The 21,080-nt window shown below is 38.9% G+C and overlaps 1 protein-coding gene across 9 annotated transcripts in view; it reads right to left on the bottom strand.

Moving 5' to 3' along the window:
• The window catches only part of PLPPR1 (phospholipid phosphatase related 1), a 335,427-nt gene that overhangs the window by 141,826 nt on the left and 172,521 nt on the right, over positions 1 to 21,080 (bottom strand). For all 9 annotated transcript variants that reach the window (XM_051856156.3, XM_051856164.3, XM_089301257.1 and 6 more), the window contains exon 2: positions 20,250 to 20,357. In XM_051856156.3, the coding sequence (XP_051712116.1) occupies positions 20,250 to 20,312 (63 nt within the window). In that variant the 5' untranslated portion in view covers positions 20,313 to 20,357. The remainder of the gene's footprint in view (positions 1 to 20,249; positions 20,358 to 21,080) is intronic.

The following is a 21,080-nucleotide window of genomic DNA, read 5'->3' as shown; positions in this document are numbered from 1 at the left end:
CTGTACCGCCAGAGTCTACACTGTTGAAAACATGGATCTGCAGGAGGTGAGTGAAAAATCAATGCTTTGAGGTCTTAAGGTCATTTGACATTTCTTAAAGCTCTTGGCGAATACCACTCAATTCTGTGGAATAAGAGTTTACTGAGCATTATAGCAGAGATGGCTAGTGCCCTGTCATAGCTCAGCACTTGCAGTGTTTTTCCAGGAGTGACTCTGCCTGAGGCTCTTCTGAGGTTCAAGAGTAAACTGGCGGCATGCAGGGCTGGCCGAGGAGCCCAGGAATTAAGGCCCTGGGAGAAAACCTCATGCAATGATGCAGTTACTATGATAAATACTTTAGTTCCTTACCCCTCAGTTGGCTGAGGCATATTCTAGGCCGCCTCCCAGATGTCTCCAGCATGCATGAGGCCCCAGTTCTCCACAATAAGAACCTGCTCTTTAATGTACACTGTATGAACTCCATTCCTTTCCCATTTCCCTTCTCTCTACAGCTATATTCTGGATTGACACCCAGGTAAACTCCAATCACGTGCCACATAATGATGTCTAGGTTAATGAAGGGATACATATACAATGCTCATCCCATTAGATACATTGCAATTGAAAACTTCCTACCACCTAGAGACATCAGAGTCACTGTGATGCAATCATGCAATTAATTAATGACATGTTTATGTTAATGCTGATATAAGCCAGCACCTACTGTGCTACCAATCATATGAGAGTATAGCAATGCAATTATATACAGTACATAATACTTGGTAATGATAATAAATAACTATCACTGGTTTATATGCACAATACGCTTTTTATCATTTTGAAGTATACTCCTATGTCAAAATGTTTGCTGTGAAAGAATATGTCATGTTATGTTGTCAGCGGCATCATACATCAGTGATTCTCAACCTATTGACTGCAGTCATTTCCTTTGTGCTACTGTGCTCAATATGGTCCTAGGAGTAATAGGCTATCCTATACACACACACAGACACACACACACCATATAACCTAGCTGTATAATGGGAGATACTATCTAGGTTTATAAAAGTATACACTACAATGTTCACTCAACACAAAATCTCTTAATACATTTCTCATAACATCTGTCATTAAGAGAAGCACAACTGGACTTGCATTCAATTACTTGTCTTAGGGTCTGTTTCTAGAGGAGTCCAATCTAAGATGGGCATAAACTCTCTGAAAATCACTGTCTATACATGTCCATGGATATTAAGATAGAAAAGATTTTGTCCCAGCCCTCCAAATGGACAAGACTACATATGAGTACACTTCAAAAAGCTTATGGAAAATGGAATTAGAAAATAACATGCATTTTCCACGAAGTTTTTGAAAATCCTCACATGTAATAATGTAGATAAGAAAACAACATTTTGGAAAAGGGGATATGTGCAATGAAAATATGTTCACAAATGAAGCACTCCCACAATGCAAAGTGAGATTTGCCATTAAGAACTCAGTGGGTATTTGGCCTAGTGATTAAGAAGTCCACAATACACATCCTGGTACCCAAGTCTAATACCTAACTCCAGTTTTTTGCTAATGCAGATCCAGGGAGGCAGCAATGATGACTCAAGTTATTGGAGTCTGGCCACAAGGTGATCATACAGGTGATCTGGATTGAGTTCTTGGCTCCCAACTTCGATCTTGGTCCAGCCCTCAACAATAGTGGGCATTTGGGGAGTAAACCAGTGAATGGGAGTTCTCTGCCTCTCAAATAAATAAACGAAAATTTAAATACAACAAACCATAAAAACATTCAAAACTCTGCTATTACGGAACCAGCATGACATTCTCTACAGCAGGAAGGAATCAAACAGACCAAGTACTAACCTTATACACATCAAATAAACAACCAAGTTCCTAATTTACCTTGGAAATATGTGTTACAGAATTTGTCCCTGTTTATAAAATGCAAGCTGGAATGATCAAGCCAAAGGGAAACATTTCATACAACCAGGGCTTTTTTTTTTTAAGATTTTATTTATTTATTTGACAGGTAGAGTTACAGACGGTGACAGAGAGATACAGAGAGAAATGTCTTCCTTTTCCATTGGTTCACTCCACAAATGGCCGCAATGGCCGGAACTATGCCGATCCGAAGCCAGGAACCAGGTGCCTCCTCCTGGTCTCCCATGCGGGTGCAGGCGCCCAAGCACTTGGGCCATCCTCCACTTCCTTCCTGGGCCACAGCAGAGAGCTGGACTGGAAGAGGAGCAGCCGGGGCTAGAACCTGGCGCCCATATGGGATTCTGGTGCCGTAGGCAGAGGATTAACCAAGTGAGCCATGGGGCCAGCCCCTAGGGCTTATTTTTTAATAGCAAGAGTAGGCACATAAAACTCCAAACTGGCTATCATTCATCTTGTGTTTGAAGAGTGTCAAACCTACCTGTGTTTTCATTCAGTTCTGTCAAAATAAACTAATTTCTGTAGAAATCAAACAAATTAAATAGTTCAATTTTCTGTATGCCATTGGGTTGACAAATCACTTGAGTTAGTGTCCATGCCAAAGTCAGTCCAATGCCTGTGGGTTGGGGACACTGAGTATACAGAATCTTACAAATAATCACTCTTCAGTGCCAGACAGATTACTAAATAAAAATGACTGAATGGAACAAGTCAAATAAAACTATACCACATGAAGCCTCAAGAGCATCCCTGAGCTGATAAAATCCTAGGTTTTTCACTGTGTGAGTTTCTCATGGAATTATCTTTTGAGATGATGGTTGCTGAACATTAACCTGTCATGTGTGAAACCTTTAAAAACTATTCTGTTTAATTCCACAAAAAAGCCTAGAAAAGCAAGTAGTATTATTACCCTTTTGTAGATGATAAAACTGCAACTCACAGATGCTCAGTTACCCACCCAAGGCCCTGGAGTTATTTTGACAGATCCTCAAATACAAACTATCTTTAAGATATCACGCTGTCTTCTTTCAGGGCAGAGAAGAAAACACACCAGTATTTTGGTTTCAAAGTGTTTTGTCTTAGGAGATGCCAAAGATGAGTTTGACAAAACATCAGCTGAGAACTTATATTTTAATAACAGTATTGAAATTCTTATTAGGCTTGAACGTGTCCTCTCTAAAATTCAAGTATTAAAACTTAATGAGCAAGGTGATTAGTAGTAAGAGGAAGGGAATTAATGAGGTGATTAGGCTATGAGGACACCTCTCTCATGAATGGGATTAAGGCTCTTATAAAAGAGGTTTCATGCAGTGTTTGACGCTCTTGCTCTCCCATCCCTTCTGCCCTGTGAAGACACAGTGTCCCTCTCCTCCAGAGGATGCAGGGGTGCCATCTTGAAGCAGGGAGAGCAGTCCCCATCAGAAAATTGAACCTACCAGCGCTGTGATGTCCAAATTTCCACCCACCAAAACTGTGAGAAAATAAGTTTCTGTTCTTTATAAATTAATCAGTCTTAGATGTTGTTATAATAGCAGAGATTAAGATAAAATAAAATGGTCCAAAGAAAATGAGTCTCTAAAATGCTATTTTTGGGTATAAGCATTGATTTGACCCCTATAAAATTAATTTTAAGTTACCTAAATCCCATGTAGTACCTATAATATTAATACTTATTCACAGAAAATCTGCAGCACTTCCTTAAAGAAAGCCTCAGGATTTAATATCCAAAGATTAAAACACATTGGTTAGGAAGTGTGATGAACACATTGGATTTCAGAGAAGAATGAATAATCCAAAAGAAATGACAGTAGCACAACACAAAAAATAAAACAGCCTAAACTGACTGGATTTTAATTAGTTAATAAGCAAGGCCAGCGCTGTGGCGCAGCAGGTTAACACCCTGGCCTGAAGAACCAGCATCCTACATGGGCGCCGGTTCTAATCCCGGCTGCTCCTCTTCCAATTCAGCTTGCTGCTGTGGCCTGGGAAAGCAGTAGAAGATGGCCCAAGTCCTTGGGCCCCTGCACCCGCGTGGGAGACCCGGAAGAAGTCCTGGCTCCTGGCTTTGGATTGGCACAGCTCCAGCTGTGGCGGCCATTTGGGGAGTGAGCCAACAGATGGAAGACCTCTCTATCTGCCTCTCCTCTCTGTGTCTTTCAAGTAAAATAAATCAATCTCTAAAAAAAATTGATAAGCATCCTAGGCCATCCAACTCATATTTGTAAGATCACCTTAATAAAATCCCTATAAAATTTTTAGCCCTCCATCCTTCACATCCTAATAGCTAATTCTGTTAGAAAGGAGTTCTTCTACTCCATGTTTATTCTCTTTCCTTATCTTGGGTTACCCCCAAATAGATCTTCAGACAACAATGTGGGCACAAATAATTTATTTGTGATGTGATCCCAGGATGTACATCAGGGATGGTGAAGGGTAAAAAACCCCTAAGGTCCATTAATGAGCAGATTATCGCTATGGGCAACCAGCATTCTATCTTGCTGGGGACTTCCATGAAACTGTACCAAGTTCCCTTCAGAACTGTCCCGCTGATGAGGGAGGAAGCTGGATTATTTATCTGCCTTACTCCATCCTTGGTTGAGAACCTCTCCTAGGTTGATTAATGCCCCAGGAATGATGGAATACTCAATGCCTAGACCCAGCATGTTTCTACAGTTAGAAAATGCTTTCAGGCAGAAGACAGAAAATCCCTTATGTTTATTGCAGAACTGTTTTACAGGACCCTGAAAATGAGCCAAGAGAAAATGGACAGGGCCCCAACAGCATTCACTACCGTGTGTCTGTTGGTGAACCTTTCCATGATAAACTTCTCTACTGACTGATTTACTTAAACCTTTACAGGATATAACAGTGTCCTGAAACACAAAAATGTGACTATCTAGCCTATCCTCCATTCTGATTAATATCAGTTGTTGTGTTCAGAAAATTGAATTTTTAACAAGCACCTTAACTGCTCCAAAGCAAGTGGTCTCTGGGCTACAGTATGAAAGTACTGCCCTAGTCAAACCAAAGGCCATCAATTCATCCCCAAGTTAACCTAACCAGTGACTCAGAGAGAAAATTCTCTATCTTGACCACAGATGTATGTTACATTCCTGAGCCTCATATTTCAAATATGAGCTATTGTTCAAAATAATAAAATGAATCTGAGAATGAGTTAGGGTTTTATAGGTACAACTCTGGAAAACAACTTGAATGGAGAATTACTCATACATTTAACTGATCATGCATCAGGAGAAAAATTACCAGATACCCTATGATAGAATGACCACATTTTTCCAATTCATGGTCTGCTGAAGGAGTCAATTTACAGGGAAAATAGAATTGAAAGTGAGATAGAAAGTATTCTTATACTGTTCTTACTTCTGCTGGTTGGGAATCTTAAGGAAAACTGTCTTGAATCCCCTACCACAGGGAATGCACACATAAACCAGTACAACTTTTCAAATCTCCAAAGCCAAATCACCGAGACTTTTTCAATTCTAATAAATGTTATTTCTGAAAGCAATTCACTATACTCAGAAGTTTTCCCATCACTTTCACATTCTTCACATCTGTTTACTGTTGTATTAGGGAGAGTGGCAATGGGATCCCTGGAGCCATGACACTTGTTCCTTGATATTCTGCAGCCTGGAAAGAGAGCCGGTAAATAACACAGATCCAAGATATGCCTTCTCTCCATGGCAGCAGTTCTCAGCACCACTTCTGCCATTTCACATCTACAGCTAGGGGAAAAACTTGAAATATCCAGGAATATTCTGGTTTCTCAAGGCCCTTAGGATAAAACTGCATAAAATGGCCTGTGAGGTTCTTCTGGATACGGCCTCAACTTTGCCAGTCTCCTCTGTCTCTACTCCCTGTTTTGTCCTTTAAGCTGAAACTTCCAGCTGTTCAAATTCTCAGTACCTTCCCAGGTACCTTTCTAGGGTCTTGGTCTGTGCCAGGCTGCCCCTTCTTTCTGAAGCACTGCTCCCATGAGCCTACTCCTTCACTTGAATGGCATTTCACAAGTGCTAATGTTTTGGTCTAAATGTAAGCTCCTCTGCGATGCTTCCCTGACCCCTTAAGACAGGTGATTCAGAGCTCTTGCAGAATCTTTGTATGCCCTGGACTCTTCTACTTTGAAGGCACTTTTTCATATGATAGTATATAATTAAGATATGCCATCCCACGCAGTACATAATCATTCTTGCTGTACAGAGTTTTATAGATCTATCTATGCAAAAGACAGAGAGAGGGAGAGAAAGAGAGATCGATCTATCTATCTATGGGTTCATTCTCCAAATGTTCATAACAGCCATGTGTGATCCAAGCTGAAGCCATGAGTTAGGAATCCCATCCAGCTCTCCCACATGGGAAGCAGGGTCCCAAGTTCTTGGGCTATCCTCTGGGGCCTTCCCAGGTACATCAGCAGGAAGTTGGCTCAGAAGTGAGCAGCTAGAACCTGGCCTAGAACTTTGATATGGGATTCCAGCATTGCAAGTTTAACTCATCATGTCACAACAGTAGTCCATTTTGCGGTATACATTTTGAAATAATTTTTGTAGTTCTGCTCTTGAAATTTGGCTTTGAATAATTTAATTTCCCATTGATTGTGACATGATCAAGAGTGACTAAGTTTGCAACAAAACCTGTAACTAAGTGTGACCTTGGGCAAGTTACTTCACCTCTCAGAATCAAGTTACTTCAACTTATCTGAAACAAGAGGCATTGGCAAAAGTGATCTAAGGACTTACTCAACACTAACAGTCTATGCTTTTGTTATTAATTGTTGGGAAAGATGTTTTCAATGGTGGTGGGAATGGACTCAAATTTTTATTGATGTCACCTGATCAAAAGCAACTGTGAAACATTTGTAAGTACTCAGGCCAGAGTTGTCAGCTGAGTGGAAAAGAAGTTCCACAAATATGTATAGAAAATAGTATCAGTTCTAAACCTGTAAATAAGGATAATCATTTATTCTGCATAATGAAATACTTGTCAAGCTATAAGGAGACAAGAGTTTCAGAGCACACAACTATATTTTCTGAAATACATTTTCCTCAACAAGACCTGAAAGCAAAGCACAATTTTAATTATTTCTAGTAAAGCCCCAAAAGCTTGGTATTAGTGAAGACCATGTAGAATGTGTTGTAAAAGTAATCAAATGTCACAAAAAGCAACAATTACTATTGCTTATATTAATTCTGCTCTGAGAAATAATGTGAGACTTCATTTTTTGTGAATATAGTTTTTAAATCATATAACATGTAACCACTTTTTACTTTCTATAAAGAATTCTCTACTTCACACAACATATATCAATAACTTAAAATATTAGTCATTAAATTTTATAATAAAGTATTAGAAATCCAATGTAAAAAATGTACTTTTAATCCCAACACTCAGAGACATTGACTTTTGCACATACTTTTTCTAAGCATACAGCTGTATGATACTGTAGACATTGTTCAAAAAAGACATCAAATTTTACACTTGTGTTGCCCAATTTGAATGGAGAGGGTATATGGCTCAGAGCCTGTAGTATCTATTTGCCATGACTTTAACAAACTTGGCATGTTTGGGAAGTCAGTGAGACCTATGGCTTATAAAAACACTTTCCATTCATTGGCATGAAGAAAGTGGAAAGAAAAAAATGCTAGGAGACATAAGTATTGGCCTTTTTACAGGTACATGGATTCATGTCTGAATCCTGTGAAAAGAAGGGCTGTAGGCAGAAACTTAGCACACAGCACCTGGTTGATGTGCTGTGACAAAGCAGACATCAAGTTTGAGAGCCAGCCTTCTTCCCACTTGTGTGTAGAGAAAGCATTAATACTGATACCAGCATTCCCCCTGTGAGCAGTTCTAGCAATGGTAGGAAGAGGGTTTCTTTGCTCGAGGAAATGGATGTCCATGGCCAGAGTGAATGAAGAAGATGGCTGTTCTCTGGGTATCCAGGGACCAATTGACAAGCACAGGTGGAAATCCCAAGAGAAGTACAAAGAGCCAGCCACACATACCAATGACAATCTTGGCAGGCTCATATTATATTTAAAGAAGGACTAGTTCTATGAAAGAAAAATGCATCATCCCCAAAGAATGGATTCACCTACCACCTATGCAAAATATCACACTATATTACACAAAATAGCATGTTATAGTTCTTGAAAAATATAACATGCTCATTTCAGTCTGTCATCATCTTGGTATGGCTGTCTAGGAACATGCTCCCTAGAGAAATAGTATTAAAAAAGTGTTAAAGCCTTGGTGTATTCATTCAACATTATGAAAAAATGCTTGGTTTAGGGCAATTTAATGCTAATTCTCAGGGAAACTGTCAGGAAGCATGTTACCAAATGGCATGCAGTGTGAGGACAAAGTGGCCTGGAAAATGACACTAGGTAGTGCAGTTTATAGAAGGCGTTATGTAGTAGAATCTGGGAAATTTCACTTGGGTCTGTGTGGTTCTCACTACGATGGTCATCTTTGGAATAAATAGAACTCAGGGTCATAGGGAAATGTTAATGGTCTCCCAGTCCAGTGATTCCTGTGGTGTTACAGCCTCTTCCTCAGCTTCCAACCAGTCAGTCACCCAGTCTCTGCTTGAATTCACCAGTGAAGAGAATTCTATCTCTGTCACTTAATACATCAATGTAATGAATATAAAATTCAGAAAACACATGCACGTATCTATTAATTGGAAGATGACTAAGTAAAACCTTTTATCATCTGATGAGTTGGTTCTTACCCTTCGTTCAAATTGGATAAATCAGGAGAGTACTGCGGTCGTCACTGAGGTGACAAAGAATCCCTCTCCCTTCAGTACATTTGCGGCATAGAATTCCCTGTTCCCTTGAACTGGGGCGTGAACACATTGTTGTTTCTGTCTAGTGAAATGCAAGCGGATGGTACCTATGTTAATTAAATATGAAGTGTTAAAAGCCTATGTTGGCCGGCGCCGTGGCTCACTAGGCTAATCCTCCGCTTTGGGGCGCTGGGGCACCGGCACACCGGGTTCTAGTCCCTGTCGGGGCGCCGGATTCTGTCCCGGTTGCCCCTCTTCCAGGCCAGCTCTCTGCTGTGGCCAGGGAGTGCAGTGGAGGATGGCCCAAGTCCTTGGGCCCTGCACCCCATGGGAGACCGGGAGAAGCACCTGGCTCCTGCCTTAGGATCAGTGCGGTGCGCCGGCCGCAGCGCACTGGCCACGGCGGCCATTGGAGGGTGAACCAAGGGCAAAGGAAGACCTTTCTCTCTGTCTCTCTCTCTCACTGTCCACTCTGCCTGTCAAAAAAAAAAAAAAGCCTATGTTGTGAATCACTGTGTTTGCTTCCACTTACCAGAGTGGCCATGGACACATGTTGAGATGGAGGCTCCAGCAGATGTAGCCCAAAGTGGCAATGATGAACAGAGACCTTGTCTGCAGTATACCCTGAGCTTGCAATGCAACAAATCAGCTTGAGCTGAGTCAAGCTACTGAGATTAAGCTCAGTCTACCATGGCAAAATCTGTCTCATTCTGGGTGTTAAAGTTAGTTGTAGCAGAGATTATTTCAAAATGCCAAGTCCTGATTCCTATGCATCTACAGCCATGGTAGCATGCAATCATAACTTACAATCAGAAACCTTAACATTAAAAGACATGTAATTGTTTTTAGTAGAGTTTTACATAGAGTAACACATTTTAGAAAGTGGTTCACAATCTAGACAACTGTGTACACCAAGTGTAGCAGGGTGGTTACCTCTGAGGAGGCAAAGAAGAAAATGAGATCCTGCAAGGAGGAGCAGCTGGGGGCTCCTACTGCATCAATTATGTTTTCTGTTACTGTATTTTAAATCTGCATCAAATAATGCCTGAGTGCTAATATTTTATACAGCTAGGTTGTAAGTACTTGAGTCACTATGTTCTATTATATAGTTCACTCAAAATTCATTTTAAAAAAGATGTTAGTTAACAATTTCAGAAATGAGATGGGCTTATGATTGTTATCAGTTAACCTAATCCTCCATCAAACAAAACAACTATTTCCCAAGGAGTTCTGGATAGCTGAGATTTACTGGAATACGATTAAATATTCTTGAAACTCTTAAGGGAAGGCAGCTTGCAGAAACATTTCTAGATGTCTGAATTCTTATTTCTGAAAACCTCAGAAAGGACTTCTTTAGGCTATAGTAATTCTCCACTTCTTCAAGAAAGTTCACTTCTGCAATGTAACTATGAGATCAATTTTAGGCCTATGTATGAGGGGTCATCAAAAAGTTCATAAGAAGGGCGGGCGCTGTGGTGTAGCCGGTAAAGCCACCATCTGCAGTGCTAGATTCCCATATGGGTGCTGGTTCAAGTCCCAGCTACTCCACTTCTGATTCAGCTCCCTGATAGTGTACCTAGGAAAGCAGTGGAAGATCACCCAAGTGACTGGGCCCTGCACCCACGTGGGAGACCCAGAACAAACTCCTGGCTCATGGCTTCAGATCATCCCAGCTCTGGCCATTGTGGCCATTTGGAGAGTGACCAGCAGATGGAAATTTTCTCTGTGTCTCTCCCTCCCTCTCTGTAATTCTGACTTCCAAATAAATAAATAAATCTTTAAGAAGTTCATAAGAAATGTGTACTATGAAAAAAACATGAATTTTGAACACTTTTGCACCAAAATAAGTTTATAATACAATTTTCCATAAACTTTTGGGAGTCCCCTTGGTATAAAAGAAGAAACAAAAGAGTTGAATTTATGGCAAGGTTCCAACTTTAATACTTATTGGGTATGTAGCTTTCAGCAAGTCAATTAACTTCTCTGTACCTCAAGTTTTTTTTTTCATTTGAAATTTAAAAAGTAAAGACAAATTTCTACTGCATAAGGTCAATATTAACCTATTGATATTTTAGCCCTCAATTTTTATAATAAAATATCATAAATATCAAAAATAATAGATGTAATGGTATAATAACATTATCTTAGGATATTAAAATCTGAATTCTAACCAATGTGTGCAGGGAGTTATTTCATTCAGATCTGATATGCACAAAAATGCTTTCATTCTGACTTCGTACTTTCCCCATTCAGAATGCTCCCATGGTGCCTGATGGTCATCATCAAGACCATTTTCTGGGGCTGGCGCTGTGGTGCAGCAGGTTAATGCCCTTGCCTGAAGCACCAGCACCCCATATGGGCACCGGTTTGAGACCCAGCTGCTCCACTTCCAATCCAGCTCTCTGCTATGGCCTGAGAAAGCAGTAGAAGATGGCCCAAGTCTTTGGGCCCTGCACCTGAATGGGATTCCTGGAAGAAGTCCTGGCTCCTGGCTTCGGATTGGCACAGCTCCGGCCACTGCAGACAACTGGGGAGTGAACCAGCGGATGGAAGACTTTTCTCTCTCTCTCTCTGCCTCTCCTCCCTCTGTGTAACTGTGACTTTCAAATAAATAAATTATTTAAAAGACCATCTTCTAAATTCCTTGTGAGGCTGTACCTATTTTTTATTAAAAGATATTTGTATTTTCACCAAAGTCAGATAGGGCCACTTGAGGGGTGAACCAATGGAAAAAGGAAGACCTTTCTCTCTGCCTCTCTCTCTCACTGTCTAACTCTGCCTGTAAAAAAAATTTTTTTTAAAGAAGAGCATACCCTTGGAGCAAGATTTCTGAAGGTTTTTACTGTGTTTGAAAGGCTGGGGGTAAGGGGATTATGGAAGATGAGGGTGGGGGGTTTCCAAGCCCAGGTCCAAATCCAAGTCCATTCCTTGGAATCCAATGGCCTGATGTTCCTCAATCCCATTTCCTTCTCTCCTGATTCCTTGTCCCCCAAGGCAACATCCATTTTCTTCTCTTCCCCTCATGGTAATTTCTTGTAACTAGGATTTTGATCCCCAAACATCCAACTGGGAGAGCCCTAATGCTGAACAACAAAGGCACCAGAGTATCTGAAGGCCAGGAAGTGAACCTGAAGGCCAGGTGATGAACACCACATCAAAGATTTTAAATCAACACCAGTATTTTAGTACTATGAAAATAGATAACTGAATACCAGCATTGTCCTTTTGTTCCAGTACTGCAAACACTAGTCAAGTGATTCTTAACAGAGGAAATGCACAGAAAGTACTTTTATGTTTGTCATTGCAATTTAAAAGACCCTCGATTTTTTAATTGCTTTGTTTCAAATCTTATTTAGTAACACCTGAATCTGAATGTTTAAAAACATTCAAGCCCATCATTATCACATGTCTGGGTATTAAACTACCCAAATTCCATCTCTCAGTGTCACTGTTTACATGATCTATATCTATATATCTATATCTGTATTTATATCTAGATAGATATTGTGTGTGTGTATGTGATTGGCTGGTCTGTTTCATCTTGATGCTTCTGTTATCTGTCCTATATTTTTATGTTAAAATTTATTAAGCGATTACTATTTGGCAAGCATTATATCAGGTATATTCTTTTATTTCTCAAAACTGCCCATGAGGAAGTTGTATTTCTTTCCACTTCACAGATGAAACAGGTGAGGTCCACATAATTTACCTAAGTTTGCACCAGCAGTAAATGATAAAGCTAGAACTCAAATCTGATGCTTTCGACACCAACTCATTTTCCCTCTTCATTCCATTATATACAAGGATAAGACTGTTATTTTTGTTCCAGTGCTGTGGTGCAGTGGGTTAAACCACTGACTGCAGTACCAGCATCCCATTTGGGTGCCAGTTCATACCCGGGCTGCTCCACTTCTGATCCAGCTCTTTGCTAATGGCCTGAGAAAAGCAGTGGAAGATGGCTCAAGTGCTTGAGACCCTGCACTCACATGGGAGACCCAGAATAAGCTCCTGACTCCTGGCTTTGGCCTGGCCCAGCGCTGACCACTGCAGCTGTTTGAAGAGTAAACCAGCAGATGGAAGATCTCCCTCTCTCTCTCGCTCTCTTTCTCCACCACTCTTTCAAATAAATAAAATAAATCTTAAAAAAGAACATTGCTATTTTCTCCTTAACAAGAACCAACAGGGTTTTGAGAGTATTAATAGAGAAAAGGGTCTCAGTGTGACTTAAATATAAAAATCTAAGAGTCAGATCTAAGTATCAGGAAGAAAGCAATCAAATGCTGCTAAATGCAAGCACTTGCCAGTAGAGAGCAGAAAGCAAAGCAGGGCCTAGAGACATTCTTTCAAAACCCAAGGCACGGAAAACCAGGGAAACACTGAGACGACACTCAAAAGCAGTCACGTGGAATTCCTTAATTTCTGGCCCTAGAGAAAGACACTCAGACTCATCAGTACTTGCTGAACTTCATGATATCGTTTATCTTCAGGCTGTAATTTATAACAATCACCTGGTAGATTCTAGCCAAGAAAAATGAGTTGTAAAAAATAGGTCATAAAAATTGAAAGTACAAGCAACCATCAGAATGATAAAACTGTCACATCTGTACACATCGGGCCACAATTGCATTCATTACATCCAAACTCCTGGCGCTTAATATTGTCAAGTGAAGAAGCTAAGCTCCATGAAGAGTTCTGCTGTTAGCACAAATCTATTCAAAAGAGAATTGACTATTTGAGTCATTCATGATTTTGCAGAGAATACAGGAAGATTGTCTTGAGAGAAATTCACTGGTATCTGAGAAAATTTGTCAAAAGAGATATCTCAGTCTTAACCAAAATTTTGTGAAAATGTATGTTACTGGTTCTGGGGGGCCTGACAGATCTCAAACAGCTCAGGTTCTTCTTTTTCAGGTGCTTATATCACTAATTTGAATGTATTTTCCTGCTATAGATCTTCCAGTATGAGAGGTGGTGCTGAAATGGAAAGAGAAGGGAGGACAGAAGAGAAAGAGACAGAAGGGAGAATAGAGGTCTGAGGGAAGAAAAGAACAGAGGAAAAAACAAAGAGTGAAAGCACACAGTGATTTTTACCACCATGTGTATTTTTTAGCTATTTTTGCTGTAGTTCCCTTTATCCTAATGAAAAATTAATACTGTTGAGTTCAAGGAGCCAAAATAAGAAGTCAGTGTCCTCATGTCCATGTGAAGACCGTTAATTTCTCCTTTTCTTACTCTCTGACTTCTCCAGCTTCTAATTCAGCACTGGCTATTTTTTGCTTGTTGTAGTTGCATCACAGCTGCTAAGAGCTACAAGCTTTGATCAGAAATATTGTCATGGAGCATCCTGGAATTTTAATGATTCTGGAATTCCCCTTCAGGAATGATAGAATCTTTATATTCTAGCCCTTGAAATCATTATCCTCTCGTTAGGGGCTCTCAGTTCAAGAGGTTCTGGTCAGGATGAAAAGGGAAAGTGAAAGGTCAGCTGACACTGGAAGATGTACAAAAGGGACATTTTACCAATTGTCTGACAATCAAATGCTTCTTTTCCTAAAACCACCTGCCTTATCCACTGCATATCATCCTTACTCCATGCAGCTCTCCTCTCACTCTTAATCACTTCCCTTTCAATCCATTGCCTTCTGTATGTGCCTTGGTCACCTACAACCCCTGTTCTCTTGCCATTGATGTCTTCACCTAGTGTTCTCATCTGTGTCATTTAAGGATTACCTAGGGCCGTGTTGCTCCTAACTAGTAACCATCATGAGATCTTAGATACACATGCTAGTTTGCCAGACAATTTCTATGCCCCAGTTTGTCTTTGGAGTAGGTCCCAGGCAGGCTCTGACTCTATTAGCAAATTTGAACTGTACAGGTGGTTAGCATCTAGTCTCACAGATATCCACCCCAGACAAAACTCAATACTCAATTAAAAATCACCTAGAAAATGCATACCACTCCTGCATTGTGGGCAGCACAGTCTCTCATTCACACTCTATGTCCTCCATACACATCTTAAGGATGTTCCAACACTCTGGCCCTATAATGAATGTGGTGAGACCCTTACAGAAGTGTAGTTATTATGCAAAATAATCCAAAACAGACAAAGTGCACGTTGCGGTGGGGAAAAAAACAGGCACTAGGTGTTTCTGGACTAAGTGAATGCATTGATGGCAGAAAAATAGCAAGACAACTTTCTACTGCGAAAAGCTACTAGTGATAGTTGTTTTCTTTCCTTTTTTCAAAAAGGAACAAAAGGTGCTGATAATTGGAACAAAAAGGTGCTGATAATTGAATAGACTGATGCCATGATGGACCTAAGCAAGGGTAGAGAAAGGGACACATGTCAATCTCAGCAATAGTGTTTGGTCTTTAATGTTCCTGGAAATAGGACATGAAGACTCAAGTCAGAATTGATGTCATACCATCCCTCTCAAAATCATACAATGACTGTTTCTTAATTGTTGCTAATGTTTAAAGCATTGGAAATGCTAACCAACATGATCTTGTTTTCATACATTTAATGAGTATTCAATCACATTGTATCTCATAAGTATGTACAATTAAAATAATGATGAAAGATGGAAAAAAGAATCGCGATTCCTATATAAAACCAGGATTCTTGGAGGATTGCTTTCTACTTTGGAGAAAGAGTGTTGAATGTAAACCCATCTGCCTGCAAAGGAAAACTACAAAGAAGACGAACTTGAACGAAGTATACCTTGGACTGCCCAAATTTGAGTTGTGAGTACAGAGCCTAAGTTTCAGGGAGACATTTATGCAAAATCTCTCCAAAGTGATGCTCTCAAAACCCAAGGCCTGTAAGAGTCCTACAGAAGAGGCAGCCCTGCTAAATGACCTATGAAAAAAAACACAATAAACAACAAGGAAACAATGCACCATGAGCCTGAGCCAGCATATACAACTAATAAGAGGGTCAAAGTGCAAATAATTTCAGACAGTAGACTAATAGGAAAGAATATAACATAAGTACACTTACTATAAGTAAAGCCATAAAAGAAATAAGACGATTAGCATGGGAAATGACTACAAAAAATATATTAAAAACACACACACAGAACTTCCAGAAATGAAAAGAAATAACTATAAGATAGGAGACCTAAAGTATGGAAAGAAAGAGAAGAGTGAATATGGATCAAGTGTGATATTGCAGGAAAAAAAAAAAGAGGAGAATATTTGAGGAGGTGATGACAGTTTTTTTTGATAACAAAATGACTTTTCATATTCAAGTTACAAAACAAACCCTAGCTGATATAAACTCGCACTTACACCTAGTCCATTGAAACTGCAGGGCATCAAAGAAAAATTAAAGGCAACAGGAGACAAAAGTAGATCACTTATTAAGAATAGTAATTAGAGAAGAGTTTTCATCAACAATAAAATCCAAAGGGAAAAATGGCATTACTATGCAAGTTATGAGGGTAGAAAAAAAAACTCTTTCAGTCTAGAATTCATTGCCAGGCTAGATTACAATTCCAAATTAATTATAATATAAAAATAATTTCAAAACAAAGAAACTTCAAAAAGTTCAATGAAAACTGACTTTAAAGATAAGTTGATTTCAGTGCAGAAAAATTTTGAAAGGCATGTATACAAGGGGTCTCCAAAAACTTCATGTAAAAAGTGTAACATAGAAAAATTATGCAAGGATATCAATATCTTACACCAAAACAAACCTCTATTTTGATTCCATTATCCATGAACTTTTAAAATGACTTTTAAAATGACCCTCATACATATTAAGAACATTTATGATTTACTGAATGAACTGCTAAAGGATAAGCTCCTAAGGAAATAAAGGAGGAGAGGAACAAAAGAAACAATAGTAAGCAAAGAAACCAATGAATAGAGGATAAATCCAAAGAAGCTCTAACTGAAAATAATATTGAACTTAAGGAAGATATAAAAAAATCAAGAATGACACAAAGGAACACAAAGCAGCTAAAGAACACTAGTTGTCTAAAAAAATCAAGGAGCTATTGATTAAGCTGTTTTTAATAACTCAAGGGCATATATTTAGGACTAATTTTTTAAAGATTAGAAATCTACTTTATAGAGGTGAACGAGTCGTGTAGTAGTAAAGTTGCTACTAGAGATCTTCCTGTATTGGCCTGCCTAGGTTCAAGTCCCAACTCTGCTCTCAGTTCCAGTGTCCTGTTAACGTACACTCTGGGAGGCATCACGTAATGACTCAAGTATTTAGGTCCCTGCTATCTTCATGGAAGTTCTGGACTGAATGAATGGAGTTCCTAGCTCCTGGCTTCAGCCTGGCTCAGTCCCAACTGTTGTGGGCATGTGGGAAGTGAATCGGTGAATGGGAGATGATTCTCAATGGTTCTCTCTCTCCCTACCCGCCCCCAGCCAGCCTCTCTCTCTGTGTGAGTCTGTGGCTCTACTTTTCAAGCAAAAATGTACTTCATATTTTAATAACCAATAAAGGAAGGAAATGGAGAATTAAATAAAATTAGGTATGCCAATGCAGAAAGCAAGGAACATAAAAAATTAAAATACATATTTATTAACTTGATAGTAAAATATCTGAAGTATTCCTTTAAAGTTAGCAACAGGGCAAAAATACTCTGTACTACTGCCTCTACCCAATATTACACACAACATCTCAACCAAAGCAGTATGACAAGAAAAACCATTAAAGGCTTAACACTTAAGAAAAAATATCTACTACCTGCAGAAGATGTAAATTTCCATAAATAATCCAAGAAATACACAGATACTTATAAAGCTAAGAATTTGAAAAAAATTCTAATAAATTAATATGCCAATTAAAGTGTTACTCCTATAATGCAATAATAAACAACTAGAAAATGTAACAATTGTATTGTTAAACCAATCCAAGGGAGTTCTTGTATACATGTGTATACTGAGACATAAATAATATTTTCTGCAAAACATTTTTAAGGATAGAAAAATATATTCAACCAACAAAAGATCCAAGTTGTCCCTTGTAGGTATATTTGCACAATAGGATAAAATGCAACAATTACAATGACAAGATGTCAGTCTGGATAAGTCTCAGAAACAGAATGTTGAATGGAAAAGGCAAGTTGTAAAAGGAAAGTTCAGCATGCTACCATTCATCTAACATTTCCATTAAATATTATTTATGAATATATACACATGTAAGAAAACACATGCAGGGAAAATGCATGTGTGGGGAAGAAGCTCCTGACTCACATATACGTTTATTTCTGGATCCAAGTCAGTTGGGCTGGAGCAATATCTGCAACATTTTGTTTTCCTTGAAAGAAGTATTTGAAGCACATATGGCAAAATTTTAAGATTTGGACCTGATGGTGGGTACAGGGATGTATGTTTTATTATTATATGTGCTTGAATTCTTTTATAATTAAAAGCCAACAGTGGAAAAAGATATACTTAGATAAAAGTGACATTTTAAGCATGATGTTTTTGGCCATGTTTTCTGACAGCCATGGTATAGTGCCTAGAATAATGTAGGTAAATGGTGTTTGATGAATGAAATGCATGCAAATCATGAAAGCCGCTTTGAGATTCTCCTCTTTCCCTCTCAATCTCTACTTTATTCTACTTCACTTTGTCTTTCTCTCTCCTGTCAGTTTCTGAGAGAAGTTGCTGATGTATAGTTTATGCATCTGTATAAAGAACGACAACACAGTAGGAAAAAGAATAAACCATCTTTCCTCTCCCAGATATTTAGACTTATATTTACGTGTACGTCAAGGTCAGCTGCAGAAGAACTAATTTATCTCTAGTTGCTACTCTCCCAGCCAAGCTCATCATTTATAGAGTAGAGGCTGAAAACCTCCAGACACTGCAGTGTCCAACAATAAATTAAACTTTACTTTGAGGCTTGGTTCCTGTTCGAGTTTTAAGAAGATTTAAAACAAAATTGCTGCTAGGAGGATAAAGAAGATGACAGACGATTTATTCCTCAATTTCCCAACTTACTTTAAAATTTCAATTTGTTTCTAACAAAAGAGAAATAACACATTGAAAACGATGGTGCTATACCTTTTGCACTTTCTACATGAGCAACAAGAAAAGGACTCTATTTCCCTTATCACGATTTCAACAGATTAATAGAAACTAGAATCCAAATTAAAATTACATAGTTATTTGCTGAGTGGGGTTATCTTTGGCATTGTATAGCAAGCTAAAGAATAACATTAAGAATATGTGTTTATTGTTCAAGATGAGTTCTTTACTCTTTCAGAGGTGTAGCTTAGATTGAGTCTATATTTGTACCTTGACTTATAATAACATCTCTACCCCAACCTTTCCTGTGATACAAATAGCTTAACCAGCATCACCAGAGAATAAGCCATCAATTGTATTTGTCAAAATTACCCAATGATGTTTATAATGTAAACTCAAGGAATAGCCAAATATCCATCTTTGGTCAAAAATCAGAATGCTCAAAATTATCTGATTATAATGATAGGTAAAGTTATTTCAAGGAAGAAATCACAAATACGCTTGGCAAAATGATTCATAGACTGTATATCATTAACTGAGGTACTGAAAGTATTTTTCTGCCAATATAAACCGTGGTTTAAAGCAAGCTTCCTTTTTTTTCATAAGGATAATAAAAATGGATCAACATCCATGTTCCTCTCACACGGAGCCAGCAGGTATCATAACACAGAACAAGGTACAGTTGGCTATCAGGATATGATTATTATCTAGCCAGTTACCCAGACAGGAAGCCTGGGCATGCACTTCTCAGCTCTTCCCACTGCCATATTTTAATTCTCATCTTTAGAGCGAAAAGCAATCCATTAGATACCTATCTCCTTGAGAAGACAAAAACAGTAATATCTCTGAGAAATCAACACCTTATTCTGTGGTCACCTAGAGAGCAGGCTTTTTTTTTTTTTTTCTCTTTTAGATCACATGATTCCAAATTCCCTAAGGTTTTCCCTCTATAGCAAACATTATGGAGGAGGAGGGACAGAGGGGAGGGGCACAGGAAATTTAACCCCCAGAGGATCATGGAAAAACTATTTGAAGGCACAAAGCTGGAGAAACTCAACAAATTTATGACCCAGAGAAATCACACATTACACAACCTCCCGATACCTCACTAAAGAAAAATGCCCAACAGAGATAATCAACTCAAAAGGCTCCAAGGCAAAAGCCCATTAACTAGCATCATATATAAAGAGCCTGAATCATTGAATTCCTGAAAAATGGCTTTCACTTTTAAAAAAACAATTAAAATACTGCATTTTCTTTCACAGTTAATGCTTTCAAATCACCATTAAAAATAAAAGTATTATAAAGCAATTATGTGTATTCCAAGGATGAATTTTGAAGCTTTCTTATGCCATGGCTTCCTACTTAAGAAACACTTTGCATAGTTTATTCTTTATCAATATTTGTTTATCAAATTTTAATGAAACATACAATCAGATACTTTTTAAAAAATAATCCGAGTTCTCAGTATAAAAACTGCTACTGTTACTCCAATTTTTCCATAAAATTTAAAAAGTACACATACCTCAACAAATATAAAACACGGGATGATGGAATAACTTCGTTGAGTGTTGTTTCCTACAGCCATTTCTCACACCATGTAGCAAAATTGCACCGTCTAAAACTGTCCAAGCTGAAATAGAAATAGGTTGCATGGTATAAAAGCTGTATGTTGAGATGTCCCTTAGGTACATAAATAAAAATATCAACTACCCTCTAGATAAGCAGTCTGCATACAAACAAGGCAAAATTGTAATCTGCAATACAGTCAAGGCAGACTAATAGTCATTTCAGTGAAAAGCAAATACAGAATAGCCATGAATAGTCTCAGAGGCAAAATGACCAGGTAGGGAGTCCCTGGTGCACAGTGCTATAGTGAATGGCATTCTAATTGCCCATTACTGCACAATGACTTAACCCAATAGACTGCCTGCATGCCATGAAACAGTTCTTATATAAAGCATTTGTTACTGTCCATCCTGCATGGATCTTCTCTACCTGTGACTAACCCTTCCAGTTTGCAACCTAAGGCTTTGTTTGCTATATCCTTGCCTTTCCTTTCAGAGCTAACATTTGAGTACTGAAGCACTAATTTCTAACTTCCTTCCTTGACCATTATTTTCTTTTGGCTACACAAGCATTAACCTCCTTGGGTTAATACATCACTGATGGGGCTGGCTCTGTGGCATAGTGGGTGAAACCTCCGCCTGCAGTGCCAGCGTCCCTTATGGGTGCCTGTTCGAGACCCAGCTGCTTCACTTCTGATCCAGCTCTCTGATATGGCCTGGGAAAGCAGTGGAGGATGGCCCGAGTCCTTGGGCACCTGCACCCATGTAGGAGACCCAGCGGAAGCTCC

Source organism: Oryctolagus cuniculus, chromosome 1, assembly GCF_051225735.1.
Source record: "Oryctolagus cuniculus isolate XC-2025 breed Fujian yellow rabbit chromosome 1, ASM5122573v1, whole genome shotgun sequence".
Classification (NCBI taxonomy): domain Eukaryota; kingdom Metazoa; phylum Chordata; class Mammalia; order Lagomorpha; family Leporidae; genus Oryctolagus; species Oryctolagus cuniculus.
The sequence above is the reverse complement of the archived record's forward strand: the minus strand, read 5'-3'. Positions and strand labels throughout refer to the sequence as shown.